We start from the raw sequence: 14,677 nt of genomic DNA on the forward strand, positions 1-14,677 counted from the left end.
TCTCTCTCTCTCTCTCTCTCTCTCTCTCTCTCTCTCTCTCTCTCTGTACAATGTCGAACACGTTGATGTGTCAAAATATTCGCAACCTCGTTCTCGCTTGGTCTAACAGTAAAGGATCGTTCCGTGTAAAATATGTTCATCATGCGACACACGTTCAGTACGTGAAGTAACGCTTCTGCAAAATCGTGCCTTTTTTTCCTCCTTCAAGCACATCCGTGACGAAAGTATCAGTTCATGACGGGATAACGCGTGTTCCGTTTTCTCTTTTGTATGGCAATCACATACCGCTGCGCGATCACGAAATGTATTAAACGAATGTATTAAACACAAAAGATACGCGAATGCATATAACGAACAATTACAAAAAACGGATTATCAAAGTGGCAGTAGTACATTCTACCGTTTCGGATTTCTGTACTTCCGGCGAAAGGTTGTGAAACGAAGTCGACATCCTCGGTTCTTAAGCCTACAAAGCATTCGCGTATCGTGAGAGTGTAAAGAGATACGACGTGTCTACAATTAAGAGAACAACGAGAGTATCTCTCTTTCTCTCTCTCCCCCTCCTTCCGTTGCTTAATACATTTGTTACATAAGATACTTCGTTTCACATCGCCGCCGTTATTACTTTTTTTCTTCAATTCCTTTTACACGCGCGCGTACGTGTAATACGTTGTTGCTGTTGTTGTTGTAGCACGTGAATAAAGCATGCACGTGTCAGGCATGAGAAGCACTTATTTCGCACCGGTCGATTCTCAGCATCATGTTTTAATCGCACTGAATGATTATTATTATCATTACGGTTTTTTATATATATTTTTTTTTCTCTTAAGTAACAACGGCAGAACGTGTAATTCTCGAGAGGGAAAGTAGCTGATATTGTTAGACTGACTTCTTACACACACGTCACTAATCTCTCCTCGAGTCCTCCCGTCTATTCTGTCCTGTATGACGCTGATTGGACCTTCATTAACTGTACGGAATAATTACTTATAACGCGATGCGCGCAAGAGGAAACGAATACTCGACAACTAACACACAGAGAGAAAGAGAGAGAGAGAGAGAGGAATCTGCTGCGACGATTAATTATCACTCGCAACGATTACTCGCAAATTCGGATCTGTCATTAACAACAGCTAATCGTGTTCGAAAGTGTAATTAAATACCGACCTAACGTAATTACTATATTACACTTTTCCGATCAGTATGGCGCGTTTACTAAAAACACGTAACTTCTCTCGCTCACTCTTCCTCACTGCTCGATTCTATGCTAACTCGCTCGCGATTTTCACTTCGCTCTTCGCCGGTGTTCCCGTCTCCCGCTGCCTGTGCGAGACAGTCTCACAAATGATTTTCTATTTTCTTTCAGAAATAAAAGCAAGGAAAAAGCATGCAGGTAAGAAAGAAGTTTTGTGGCTTTCGTTTTACAGTAGGTACTAACTCAGTGCATGCGAGAGACAGAGTCGAGCCGAGTAGAGACATTAACAATCGTAGCTATATCCTCCAATAGACCAGAGAACATGCCTCGACGCTACTTTTCTACGTAGAACATATCGAAAAGTCTTCCTCTCGTTAAATCCGCGTGGATCGATTAACTCCATTTACATGCAATTACGATAACAATACATTTACATGTAATTACGCGCACTTACGATAACATTGCATCTCGCTCTCGATAGTTACGCAGTTTCCAAGATTGTTTAGTTTTCGCGGAATCTTTAACATATTAATTGCCATACTGATTTTCATCAATTATTTTAACGGCCAAGTAAGGTTTGAATCATTAAAGACACGACAAATAGATGCCACTCACGATGCGTATGTTTGCTAATTGGTTTCATTAGCTTGCTATTGGTCATAAATCTAATCTGTTATAGACGATTATAATTTACAGAATATTAGAATATTTTTGCAATATAAATTTCATATGTAAATTAGTGAGCTAATATTATAGCGCCGGTAACTCCCGTGGCAGTTAATGTGTTAATGTAGAAAGATCGAGGAAAACGATTGATGAGATGCGCGAAGCAGAATCAGATCCGCTGGTATATCCTTCCTCAGTACTATGAGAATCACGTAGTGTTGTAAGTAAGGCGAAAGCATTCACGAAAGAGCCGTAATGACGCTGTAACCGTGCGATTGATTGAATATACAGAGAAAGATCTTGGTTTCCTACGAATTGGCTCGTTGAACGTTCGCGTGAAACGTACGACGGAAGCCTTCAGCCAGTTCCTGGGTGTGGCAACTAGCAGCAGCAGCAGCAACACGGCCGGGAGCAACAACGAGAAGATCCACAAATCGTGGGGATCCGCGGATAACGTTCAGGTATTATTTTCTCGGCTACACCGTATCTCCGGCTGACGCGTCGGCACGTAATACGGATCCCAACAGGAAATACTTATCTCGTTTAGCTAATAACTAAGGCGGGAAAAAGGCGCGACTTTGGAGGAGTATGGAGGCAACAATGAGGCCGCCGCTAACAGCGGCTTCACTCGCGGTTACACGCGAATCTATCGTCGATTGATTTCCGATCGAATTTTTCAATCACACATTCTGGAAAGTACAGACCGTCTCTTTCGGTTTTCAGTCGCGCAAGTTGCAGAATTTGCGAACAAAACGTGACGCGTGTCGCGCTGATCGCATTAACACATTGATGAACACCGCGAAGGTCACAGGTGATACCACCATGTCTCATTGAGTTACGCATAAAATACATTCAAATGCGTATAATGTTACGAGACAGAAGAGATATGCGTCTGAAATTACAATTATTTATCATATCTTTGATAATTCAATCATCAATCGTGGTGTACCTTTTGTTTGTGTACTATCATAGCCATCAGGATCAGTTTTACTAGAGCTATTAGTATTTTTGTGCAATTAACGCGGCAATCAACATGTTAGCTAAGACCTCAGCGATGGAAACTCAAGATTCCCGATTGTGTTCAACACGTTCGCTACCAGCGTCACACATGTGCGATAACAAAAATTAGTTTTCCCATGTCCACACATTTTATCAAACCCAAGTCTGTTTTATACAATTATGTAAAAAAACACACAAAGCGATTCATAGGAAAGATTCTCCAAATAAAAGAAACTCTGGTAGCGAACATACTAAACTGAGAGTCTTCTGAAATTTCCACGACTGGAAACTGATGGAATTCACATTGATCTTACCTCTCTCTCGCGAGATAAGATCAATCGGGGAAAATATATTCAAATCGCTCGCGTTAACCGGCAAAAAGGACCTCTTGGATGCTCACGGGTCGCGATAATAGCGTTGTTATCCCGCGCTACCTTCCTCTTCGTCCCGTCTAATCTTTCGCACGTTACGTTGCGATTTCCAAGCTGGACCAGAAGATGATGCCACCGCCAAAGTACGCGCCCATCAAAAAGCGCAGGAGCCGGCGGGCGCAGGATTTCGGGCCGTCGCGAGGTCAGCAAGCGGCCAGTCAGCCGACTACTCCGTTGCTGCAGGGCAAGGTCAACCGACCAAACAACCAGGCCGTTCAACGTCGACCGACGTCCACGACGTCTGTCAACTCCGTCGTTTCCAACGTCCAGCAGAACGACTCCGACTCGGATACGGCGTGCGGCTTCGACTCCGCGTGGCGAGGATCCGCCCAACTGTAGATAATTCTTGTAATTTGTCATCTTGAGTTTACATCACGCCTTACCCCTTCTAATGATTAGTGATTTCTCGTTTCTATGGAACAAAAATTGTACATATCGAAGCGCGCGAGGACTTCATCCTCCAAATCAAGAAGCTCAAGGATCTTTAAGGCAATTGTAGTCTCTTCGCGTACACAACATCGTAAACGAGAAATATGTATATCTAATGAATAATCTTCGCTATTTTCGTTATGAACAAGGTCCGCATTAGTGATTTCTTGTGACATAGAATGATTCTTGATCGTTCTTGTAGTTTTCTTTTATATTTTGGATTAATTTTATTATTGATAGTTGTACTCTTAATGTTTTAATGCAAAGCGGCTGATATAATGAAAATTGCAGAGTGTTTGAGACATAAATTATTTCTGTAAAATTTTTATCAGCTACTTATATTTCGTTATTTCTTCGATAATGCCTCCGATAATACATATTATGCATTTAAATATATTTTACGTTGTATAGCAATAATCTTTTTTGAGTAATTGATATGTTTTCTCTTTTTATCTTATTATTTTACTTCTTATCTTTTTATTTTAGTTAAAATATACAAGTTTCAACGAGATGTGTTTTATAAATTATACGTTAAGCTTAATTTAAGAGAGTAGGACATACTGTAGATTTGAATACGCTTACCTACATTATAAAATATATGAAGCAAAAATGTATTTATTAAATATAAAAAATAAAATGTTATATAATTTATATTGATTTATGTACACGTTTTATTTTCTTTTTATACTTAAAGACTAAAAGCCTATTTTCGGCTTCAAATATAAAATATTTCCAAAGTAAAAATTTTTCAAAAAATATATAATTGTTATAATTTCTGTAATTACAGAGGAAACCACAAATGTTATGGTCAGGAACATTGCACGTTATATATTACGTATACTTGTAAAGAAAATACTTTATAAATTCTAATATTCCTTTAAAAAGTTTTGAAGATATCTTCAGAATGTTTCTCGATAATATGTGCTAGAAATGTTCTAAACGAGCGTACTATATGGAAAATAATTTCATTTGTTATCGGTTATTATATGCAATTCGAGTGAACAAAATGTTAAAAACCGATAGTTTTATGAAAATATGTATATTAGTTCAGGTATTAAAAAACGAACAATTAATACCGTGTTATAAGCTGAATGCGCAAATATTGATACAAGATATAGGAAACAGTAGATAATGTCAGTATCTTTAGATCGTGGCCGCTCAACGTCCAGATTCTGTAACCTGTCGTCGTTGTACCGACCTCGCAGAGGATCAACAGCCAACGGTTGGCATATACCTTATATCAGCAACGACTCTACTTATCCGGCTTGTCTTCATGCGAGTTCCTTTGTAAGGAAGTAAACACGAAGATAGCACAGATCAGAAACACAATTGTTATCTGTTACCGACTGAGAAAAATTGGACATTGGCTACGTAGTTTATGTTCATATTTCATGAACATAGAGGCGTTTCAATACAAAGTAACTAATAAGTGTAGTGGTCGTTCTCAGGCTTCTCTTTACACGTATCGGCAGTTGTCATTTCTCGAACTTTGTGTAAACACGTGTCCTGAGAAGCGAGAGAGCTTCTATCAATTTCGAAGACCACTTTTATATATCACGTTTGCATTTTTTAATCATATAAGATGTATGACATATGTCATCCTGTAGTGAGTAACTATTCTACTTAGTTTTAAGTATTTTATTGATATAAAACACTTATTTGCGTTAATCCTTTTTACGCGTTTGAATTTTACTAGGATAAAAACACATAAAACACATTAGTTCAAAGAATGTAAATATTCTAAGTATACAGACCAGCTTAATAGCCCTAAAAATTAAAATTTAATGCAATTAGATTTCGAATATTTCCTAATGTTATATTGATACACAATTATGTTAATTCTTTGCAATTGTTGATACTTTCAGTATTATGAACTATACAAACTTGGCTGTAGTGATCCAGTGAAAACAAGTATTGCCTTTTATGTCTATATTGAATTGTGTGAAGGTATTACATTCAATCTATATGTAGCATAACAGTTGTAGATGCATAAATTCTTACCTCTACATTACAATTTATAGTGAAGCGATTTCAAGATGTCAATTACAAATACAACGAGGAACTTGATTTGTTCTATTTTGAAGTTAAGAAGAATAAGAATTCTTCGCTTGAGATCTATATACCTTGGGCCAGCAAAAATAATATTTCCTTTAGCAAGATTGAAAAGATGCAAGATGTGTTGCAAAATGAACGGTAATTTTACCTTGTTTTTAAATAAATGACTGATGTACAATGAATGTTGCTATATTTCTGGCATTTTTGTAATATATCATTATTGATTAATAATAGTACGTTTTTTTAAAAAGAAACTTTGCCAACAGATTGACATTTGTCTTCAAATCTGAAGACAGCAGCAGTGTTTTTTACACAATAAATAAAGGTTTGATGAAGCCAGCGTCACCTGAAACAGCTAGACGACGGAGGGAAAAAGAAGAAAATAAATCTAACTTAGAAACGGAAATTCGTAAGAATACATCACATTTGTATGAATTAGCAAAAAGTCTTAGTGAAAGTAGCGATCTAAGTTGCAATGCTAATTCAGATGTTAGTACAGAATCTATAAAACTGATAGATATCGATTCCACTAAAAAACATGAAAATAGTGATATCACTGCAGAACCAAGGAGTGCTGATTCCTAAATATTATTTCAATTTAGAAAAAAGGACGATTTTTTCGTTATATAAGAACAATAAATATAATAGTTACAAATATGTTATAGTTATATAATAGTTAAATATATAGTTATAAATTTAATAGTTTCTGTGACATATGTGATGATTATCATTTCATTCGTAGTAAGATAATAAGCTGTTTGAATAATAATGATATGTGGATGGTGTATATTGGACATAAGGTACATAGTTTTTAATATTTATTCTTTTAAAGTAATTTTTATATATGCGTGTATATATAATATGAATTTTGAGAATACTTCTAAGGATTGCATAAATTGTTTAAAGTGATATGTAATAAGCTGCCACTGCAAATATATCTGCATTAAATAAATTAATTCTTACAAGTCTGCATCTACCACATTATTTGCATAGTAATTAGTAGACACTACAAATTATACGAGGCACATAATTTTTCTTATCATAAAACTAACGATAAATATATAGTGAACATTTTCTCTAACCACAAAATTATATTTAGTATAACGCTGTATAATTATGTATATATATAAAAAAAATGTGATTAATGAAATAATTTCCTAATAAAAATCGCTGTGAATCAAGAAAGTAAGTCTATCTACACAAAAAACCGTATACGCGATATATATATATATATATATATATATATATATATATATATATATATATATACACATATTTAAATCGCGTCGCACTTTAGACCACACCACATATTCTAAATCGTTAAAATGATCTTGCTGAAAAGTTGCATATAATATCAGTGGTAAAATAATTTGTTCATGATGATTTTTTCTCACTATATCGACTTACACATATATGCTGCAAAACACAAAATACAAAATGGTATTATTACGACGTAAAAATACTTTTACCGTATGAAATTGTTTACAAGGTCTTCAAAAGTATTACACTTTGGCAGTTGAAAGTAGCTTAAAAAAGAATGGTATTGGTAGAGCGTTTCATCCGTGTAAGATATAAAAACAATAACATATGTCGATTAACATGTATACAGGTGGTCTTGCATCTACAAAATATATAAGCAATTTCGATATAAAGTTGATTTAAGTTTTAAGTCCTCAAAAAAAGTTCCGTCCCAAATTGTCATATTGCTGAAGAATTTAGGCCAATGTCTATGCGACGTGTTTGATGCACGATAAATGCCGTCGTGTCGCACTTTTCTCTGCCTGTTTTATTACTGGCCGTCCTTTCAAATAAATTTTGTATTTTTCATTTTAGGGCCGCATAATATATGTCTGTCATCAAAAACATTAGATTTAAGGACTTATGTATATTCATCATATAAAACAGGCACATGAAAGATCCTGCCATTATCTGCACTTTCCAAATTATTTGCCAGTGTTTTACAGTGCATTCAAAACTGACCGAATGCATCTTAGGAATATCTAAAGTACTTCCTCCTGCGTATATGTATATGAATTATGTATAAAATACATACCAAAGTGACTATTATATAGTTTATAATTGCAGTAAGGCAACTAGCTCGAGAGGTACTCGAATCTATATCACTAGTGATACACTTTAACTTCTTCATATTATAATGCTCAATATTAAAAAAGTTTCACAAATAGTTCTGATAATTACATATATATTAGCGTCTTGTTAATGTTAAAATTGTAATGTCGCAAATAAAACTTGGTAAGTTTCACTTAGTACGATAGAACTTACGTACGATGTCTATTTATAATCGAAACCACAGTTGAAGAATATCGCAATTGTCTTACGCTATTCATAAACAGTTTAATGAATCTGAAACAATAATTAAATTCCTATATAATCGTCTTGCACACAAAATTTACCAAGCTTTATTCGAGATATCCTTTTTAATCTATATCTTCGTACAATCCATAACTCAATTTTCAATTCCAAAATTTACATGTAGCGACAAACAACAAATCGAAAAGCTTATATACAATATAGGATTACATTTAGTTTAGTAATATTCAAAGGATTTTCTAATTATATTGCATGTTATAAAAAATTGTCTGATCATGTAGGCACCGTTTAAAAAAATGAACATAGGATACTGTAGGTATCATTTATATTACGCGTAGGTTGTGTTTGTGTCTGTGTATCTGTGGGAATTTTAAACAATTTCAATTCTACAACTTCTACTAAAGTTACAATGTAAGTAAATGATTGTATTTATAAAGAAACGGTGTTCTATGAAAGAATTAAGACAAGTATTAATTTAAAAGCTATAAATAGTCAAGTACGGCTCTTTTGAAAAGAAATTCAGACGGAAAGAGGAATGAAAAATAAGAGTTCTACCCTACAACTTTTTATTAGTACGCATCTTTCATGTATTGTGTGACCATAATTTCAATATGTTATTTATCATAGATAAGAAATTTGTGCACTAATAAGATGTTGCAGTGAAATTCTTATTGGCCGTTCCTTTCCACGTCTAAATTTAAAAGCTTCTCGCAAATAAAATCTAATAGCTACCTCAACATATTACACGGTTCTCAGATCATTTTCTACAAGAGTAAAAACTAAATTTTTTAAAACGTGTTTTCAACATATGCGTTCATGATAGAATATGGACTCATCTTACCATATTTTGTTGTAAGAAAAATCGATCATATATATATATATATATACACATATACACACACACACATATATATATATATATATATATACACACATATATATATATATATATATATATCATATATCATATATTTCATATATAACATATATGATAATATCATAATATGATCATATATGTGATATTATCATGATATAATATAATCATATGATATGATATATATACACAAAGTTTAACAACAATCAAGCTATTAAATATAGAAATATCCGTTAATATTTTCTTCGACACATTTGGTTATATGTTTATATATACATAATATAGAACAGAGCACATGAACTAGTAAAAGTATTTCATCGTATGCTAAAATATGAATGTACATGTAACTAAATGATGTAGTATAGCAAATAATGTGTGATACATGATAAACGAACCTGAAGAACTCTTATGTGTGCTTATTTTGCGTGAATATGAAGCATTATGTGTCGAGTATCTTGCAAAGTTAATGTACGAATGAATTGTATTTCCCATTGTTATATCATAATAAACGATACATGATTAGTCTAATTAAAGCGCTCATTGTTATCTGCAACTTATAAATCGTTAATATTCTACAGTACTATTCCGATTTCAATTCTTTATCACATGAACATGAGCAAGCTTAGCTTTCGATTGATTTTATGTCTCGTGTCGTAATATTGTGATTATCCTTCTAGTTCTATCCTCTACAAGGATATATAATTGCAATCGAATGCATTATTGTATACAATAGCGATATGTAGATAACAATGTTGAATAGAATTTATTTTGCATGCACGAAAAAGAACATCCATACTAATTCGATACTACAGGACGATATTTCGATTATCAGTGAGATAATTTTTTCCAAACGTACAATCTGAAATTATTTTCGTATTTATGCGAAAAAAATTCCTTTGTCAAGAAACCCATAGGCTCTGTCACTTTTCCTCCTACAACCGACAACTAATCGGTATATTAACTAGTAGCTTTAAAAACTTGTAGGTCACGTATAGATTCTGAGAACCGGAAATTTTTAAAATTTACACATCAATAACTCATTTTTTTGTGTAAGTTATATATTCGTGACAAACCTGAGATTCAATTAAAGAATTTCTATCGTAAATTTGCTTTTTCTTCTTCTTGTGTTTATGTGTAGGTATGTATTACATGTGTGTATTAATATAGTATTAAAAATAAAAAAATCTATACATGTTATAATGATATATAGTATATATTGCTCAGATAAACGCGCCCTTATAAAGATACGATATCAATACAATGGCGCGAACTTCATGTAATATGAAGTAAAATTTCTCTTGGATTACGACATGCAAATATTCTCGCTTGCAGAAGTTAATGCCGAGAAATGTTGGATGTTTATAGCTAGCACCAATCAGCCATGTAAGTGAAGTCCTTAAATAGACTTTGTTCCAAATCACTGAGAGGCCGAGGATCTTTCGGAGGCGTTAATTGCGGCTTCTCTGATGTAAATTCTTCGTCAAAATTGCTGACATCCTCCACAGAATGCTGTGCAAGAGATAAAAATATATATCTTCGATGTTGATATCATGTTCAATCTAATTATTATTTAATCTGTTTAATTCATATCTCGAAATAATTTGCTGATCTACAATCAGAATGTGTCGCGTACTAAAAAATTCCGTATAGAGATAAAATCAACTAGATACTCACGATTACTGGCACGAAGGGTGGTTTCACACGTCTCAGGAGCAAATCGTCCCAAGCAATGTGTCTAAAGAATGCTTGTTTCTTGACGTCTTCCGCGTCCCTTTCGCTGCTACCTAACCTTCTATCGGGATTCTTCCTAAGTAACTATAATAAAGCATACGATAATAAGATCTATGCTGAGAGAACGAGATAGAAAATTATAAATACATACCCTTCTCATGATCGCTATCGCCTCGAGAGAGAGGAATCGTGGATACCGAACCTCGTCATTTACAATGGAGTCGAATACTTCTTCTTCGTCGTCGCCTGGGAAGGGAGACTGCAACGTTTTGTTCAGTACTTAATGTGTTCAAGTTAAAAACGCCATTTGAGATGTTTCACACAAGCAATGAAGTTACCTCTCCGACAAGCATTTCGAATATCAATACTCCGAGACCCCACCAATCTACAGCTCGCGTGTAAGAAGTCTCCGTCAAGACCTCAGGTGCTAAGAACTCGGGTGTGCCGCAGAATGTGCCCGTTCTATCTCCGTATCCCATGCCTTCTTTACATAAACCGAAGTCCGCGATTTTAACGTAACCTTCCGTGTCTAGTAGGAGATTGTCCAGCTTCAGGTCTCTGCAAACGGAACGATGTAAGATGCATCATTGAATCACTTAACGCCAACATGTGATAGGAACTGCGATCATACCTATAAATGATACGATTTTCGTGCAAATATTGCAATCCTAGCACAACACAAGCAGAATAGAACACGGCGCGCGGCTCTCCGAAGACGTCGGCATGTATATGCATCATAAGATCACCTCCAGCCGCGTATTCCATTACGAAACATACATGTGCCTGCAAAAGAAACTTATCTTTTACACCCTTCTCATTAATTAAAATATTGAGCGAGAATCGTTATTTTTACCTCAGTTTGAAAGCACGCAAATAAGTTGACAAGGAAAGGATGGCGCGTCGTGTTTGCTACTTCAAATATTCTCTTTTCGGAGAGTAACGACTCCACTTCGTCTCTGGCTATGATATCCCCTTTCTTCAAAGCTTTGATGGCGAAGTATTCGCCCGTGTTTCTATACTGAGATAATATCACTTTGCCGAAATGTCCACGACCGAGTACGGAAAGCAGCCTGAAGTTCTCTAAAGTCATGCCGGTAAGCTGAGAGTGTCTTCTTGACTCGTAGGCACTGTCCCTATATTGTAAAGGCCTGACTGGCAATTCGTATACAACCTGAAAAGCAAAAATCTCTGGTGGTTGCAACATATCATTTATGATATAAGATCAGATATGAAATGTACAAACGCATCATTTAATGCATCATTATAATGTTAGATGCGTTAGAGAATCTCTGTATACATGTCATATGAAGATGTGAACGAATCATATGTTAGTATGTCATAAGAAAAAAAGACACTTTAGACGTGTCTTCGATACAATGGCGAATTATATTGCGATACATTGATTTATTTCTCTAACTACTAAATTTTCCACACAATTAACTGCCGCTTGACATATTCACGTAGCAAGACAATAGAAGTTAAAATATATGCAATACATAGTCTTAAGATCCAACAAAGATATGAGGGAGACAAAGGGATGTAGTGTATAAAGATAAAAAAAGAAAATAGAATAGATAACAAAAAGAAGTTACACAACGGAGTCTAGTCTATCTACATGCAATATACTAAAAGCAAGCAACAAAGCGATGCTGTGTGTATGTGGAGGTATGTACCTCATCCTCAGGAAACTCGACGACAGGTTGGGGCGAGGGTGTGCGTGGAGAGGGTGGTGCAATCAGCACAGGTCGAGGCTCTGTCACAAGGGGCCTCAAATTTGCACCCTGAGGCCCCCCCTTTTCCTCGTTGTGCAGAAAATCAAACTCCCTTAATGCACTCTGTAACTACATTACTATCTTCTTAGCTCTGTCACTCGATCGGGACAATAGTGCAGAATTTTTAGAATTGGACAAGTAAATGTCGTTAATGTAATTTACGTTTGCAAATATGCGTACGTATTTGTTTCGCGATGTCTGCCACATTCGTGACATTATAATAGGGAGTTTGGAATTGCAGCTTACTAATTTAAAAACTGGGAGGATAGCGTGAATACCTGTAACGCTTCAATCGAGTATGCAAAAGAATAAAATCGCATATTCGTCGCGAAATAATTGTAATAACAATATAAGCTGCTAGAAAACAGGAGACTTGCGTACATTTGCACTCAATAAAAACGTGTGTGTAATAACTAAAAGATGTCGTTCCTTTCAAGCAAGTGCAAATTAAATACTAATACTACTATCTTTCATATATAACTGCGGTAAGTATATAATATATAATACCTGATAACATGCCGCGTCAAAATATATATGTATGTACATCCATTAGATTATAACCTTTTAGAACAAAATAAATCTAAAGTATCATACAATTTATTTTACAAACTAACTTCGGCCCGCAACCAAGATTCCCAGCCTAAAGATTCTAATATATATTTTGCTACGATATTCTTATTATAAAGGGAGAATTAAAAAGTAGAAAATATATCTGATACATTGCAAGACAATGTATAAATAACTATATTAATTAACTAAATAAAGAACATTCTCAATTAACTTAATAATAAAGTTGTATTCGTATCATACAATAACATCGATTCATAATGATTATATAAATCATATGAATTTGCGAAATCGGCAATCTTGTATCTTTACATCGAAAGCAGAGATCAACAAATACATATATGCACTGAACAGCATGTAACAAATAATATTGTCGCTTAACAATATGTCGAGCTTGCTTAACTTAAAAAATAGCAAAAGTATAAAAGAAACGTACGTGTGCAAAATGACTCACCTCTTGATCCAGTTTCGGAGGTGGTGCAGGTGCAGGCGTAGACGGTTTCTTCGTAACGGTTGGCGGTGGTGGAGGCGGATGTTCCGGTGGACGCGGGAGAATTGGACTATTGGTCGATGCTGACATTCCTAAGGGCCGTGCGCCTCCAAGCCCACCTTTCTCTGGATCAGGCACTTCCCCGGGAGTTTCAGGCTTATCTTCTATTGAGGTATCGAATACAAGTTGCAACGGTTGCGGCCCTAGAAACGTGACTGTGTGAAATATTCGTAGTGTGTAAAATTCACGCGAGCGAGAAGCTCTGTCTCACCTGATGGCGGACTCTCCGAGTTCCTGGAATTGTGCAACGAAGGTGCCGAACGTTTGAGCAACCTGCCCCAAGTCGCAACATTTATGTTCATCTGGTTGGCCCTCGGGAAATTCTTAACCTGCTGCTTAAAGATCTTACGTTGGCGCTGCAACTTAGGCTTTCGCGATATCATCGGATTTAGGAATTTTATTTCCGCGAATAAAAGACCTTGTGGCTCCAACTGTAGCGCCATACCATGACGAACGTCGTCAATAAATTCTTCTAAGCGTAAAAATTTCACCGCGCAAAGAGATCTCCAGTCCTTCCAATAAATGCCTATCTCGAGTTCTCTCGACTTATCCAGCTCGATAGAAAACCTGAAAATTAGAAAATCAAAATATAAATCTGTTAACAGACACGTTAGAAACACGATAACGTTAATTTTATAATTAATCAATGATTACCTTTGATCCCAAGCCTGTTGAGAACATGGACGCCAACTAGTTTGTGCTACGGTTTGGTTATCCAATTTTATAACTGCCATAATATCATCTATAAGGAGAGGATAAGTGCAATTCTGTGATAATACTGTGATTTCTTTTTTAATTATTTATACTATTATAAATAAAAAACATAGAAAAAAATATAAATAAAGAGAAATATCGAAGATACTGAAGAGAACTCACTGCTTGTTTCGTCTTTTACACTATACGATTTGCTTGAGCTGCGACCTGTGACACCTTTGACGAAGCTACGCAGATCAGGACTAGCAGGATGTTCCCTTCTCGTACGTCCAGGTACTTCTTCTGCCAAGTCTTGACATCCCATTAATCTTACCTGAAAACATTTTTACATGTTAGACAGAAAGCAATTGTACGTGGCCAATC

General features: G+C 35.4%; 3 protein-coding genes across 17 annotated transcripts in view; 2 read left to right on the plus strand and 1 right to left on the minus strand.

Annotated features, from left to right (window-relative positions):
* Positions 1 to 4,371, plus strand: part of LOC116841928 (ankyrin repeat domain-containing protein SOWAHB) — a 152,586-nt gene extending 148,215 nt beyond the window's left edge. For 14 of the 15 annotated variants that reach the window (XM_032810526.1, XM_032810546.1, XM_032810555.1 and 11 more), the window contains 3 exons: positions 1,367 to 1,393; positions 2,153 to 2,322; positions 3,346 to 4,371. In XM_032810526.1, coding sequence (XP_032666417.1) covers positions 1,367 to 1,393; positions 2,153 to 2,322; positions 3,346 to 3,630 — 482 coding nt within the window. In that variant the 3' untranslated portion in view covers positions 3,631 to 4,371. The remainder of the gene's footprint in view (positions 1 to 1,366; positions 1,394 to 2,152; positions 2,323 to 3,345) is intronic. The other variant, XR_004377640.1, reaches the window with a different exon arrangement.
* Positions 4,372 to 5,155: 784 nt separating this feature from the next.
* Positions 5,156 to 6,741, plus strand: LOC116841851 (tRNA-splicing endonuclease subunit Sen15-like). The gene is made up of 4 exons (XM_032810281.1): positions 5,156 to 5,326; positions 5,586 to 5,667; positions 5,742 to 5,913; positions 6,042 to 6,741. The coding sequence occupies exons 1-4, from the start codon at positions 5,303 to 5,305 to the stop codon at positions 6,358 to 6,360; spliced, it is 597 nt and encodes a 198-aa protein (XP_032666172.1). The 5' UTR covers positions 5,156 to 5,302; the 3' UTR covers positions 6,361 to 6,741.
* A 3,444-nt stretch (positions 6,742 to 10,185) lies between these two features.
* LOC116840782 (serine/threonine-protein kinase N-like) overlaps positions 10,186 to 14,677 on the minus strand; it is a 32,434-nt gene continuing 27,942 nt past the window's right edge. Inside the window, 11 exon segments of the mRNA XM_032807967.1 lie at positions 10,186 to 10,489; positions 10,655 to 10,795; positions 10,863 to 10,970; positions 11,050 to 11,269; positions 11,343 to 11,494; positions 11,565 to 11,882; positions 12,385 to 12,552; positions 13,505 to 13,743; positions 13,812 to 14,167; positions 14,255 to 14,342; positions 14,477 to 14,627. Of these exon segments, the coding sequence (XP_032663858.1) occupies positions 10,346 to 10,489; positions 10,655 to 10,795; positions 10,863 to 10,970; positions 11,050 to 11,269; positions 11,343 to 11,494; positions 11,565 to 11,882; positions 12,385 to 12,552; positions 13,505 to 13,743; positions 13,812 to 14,167; positions 14,255 to 14,342; positions 14,477 to 14,627 (2,085 nt within the window). The 3' untranslated portion in view covers positions 10,186 to 10,345.

Source organism: Odontomachus brunneus, unplaced genomic scaffold (genome assembly GCF_010583005.1).
Source record: "Odontomachus brunneus isolate Ranch 3 - 2012 unplaced genomic scaffold, Obru_v1 Obru_scaffold_002, whole genome shotgun sequence".
Lineage (NCBI taxonomy): Eukaryota > Metazoa > Arthropoda > Insecta > Hymenoptera > Formicidae > Odontomachus > Odontomachus brunneus.

Coding starts and splice junctions, on each gene's coding strand:
- LOC116841851 (XM_032810281.1), top strand. CDS start 5,303: ATGTATGACATATGTCATCCTGTA. Junction 5,668..5,741: donor CTATATTGAATTGTGTGAAG/GTATTACATTCA, acceptor TACAATTTATAG/TGAAGCGATTTCAAGATGTC. Junction 5,914..6,041: donor GATGTGTTGCAAAATGAACG/GTAATTTTACCT, acceptor CTTTGCCAACAG/ATTGACATTTGTCTTCAAAT.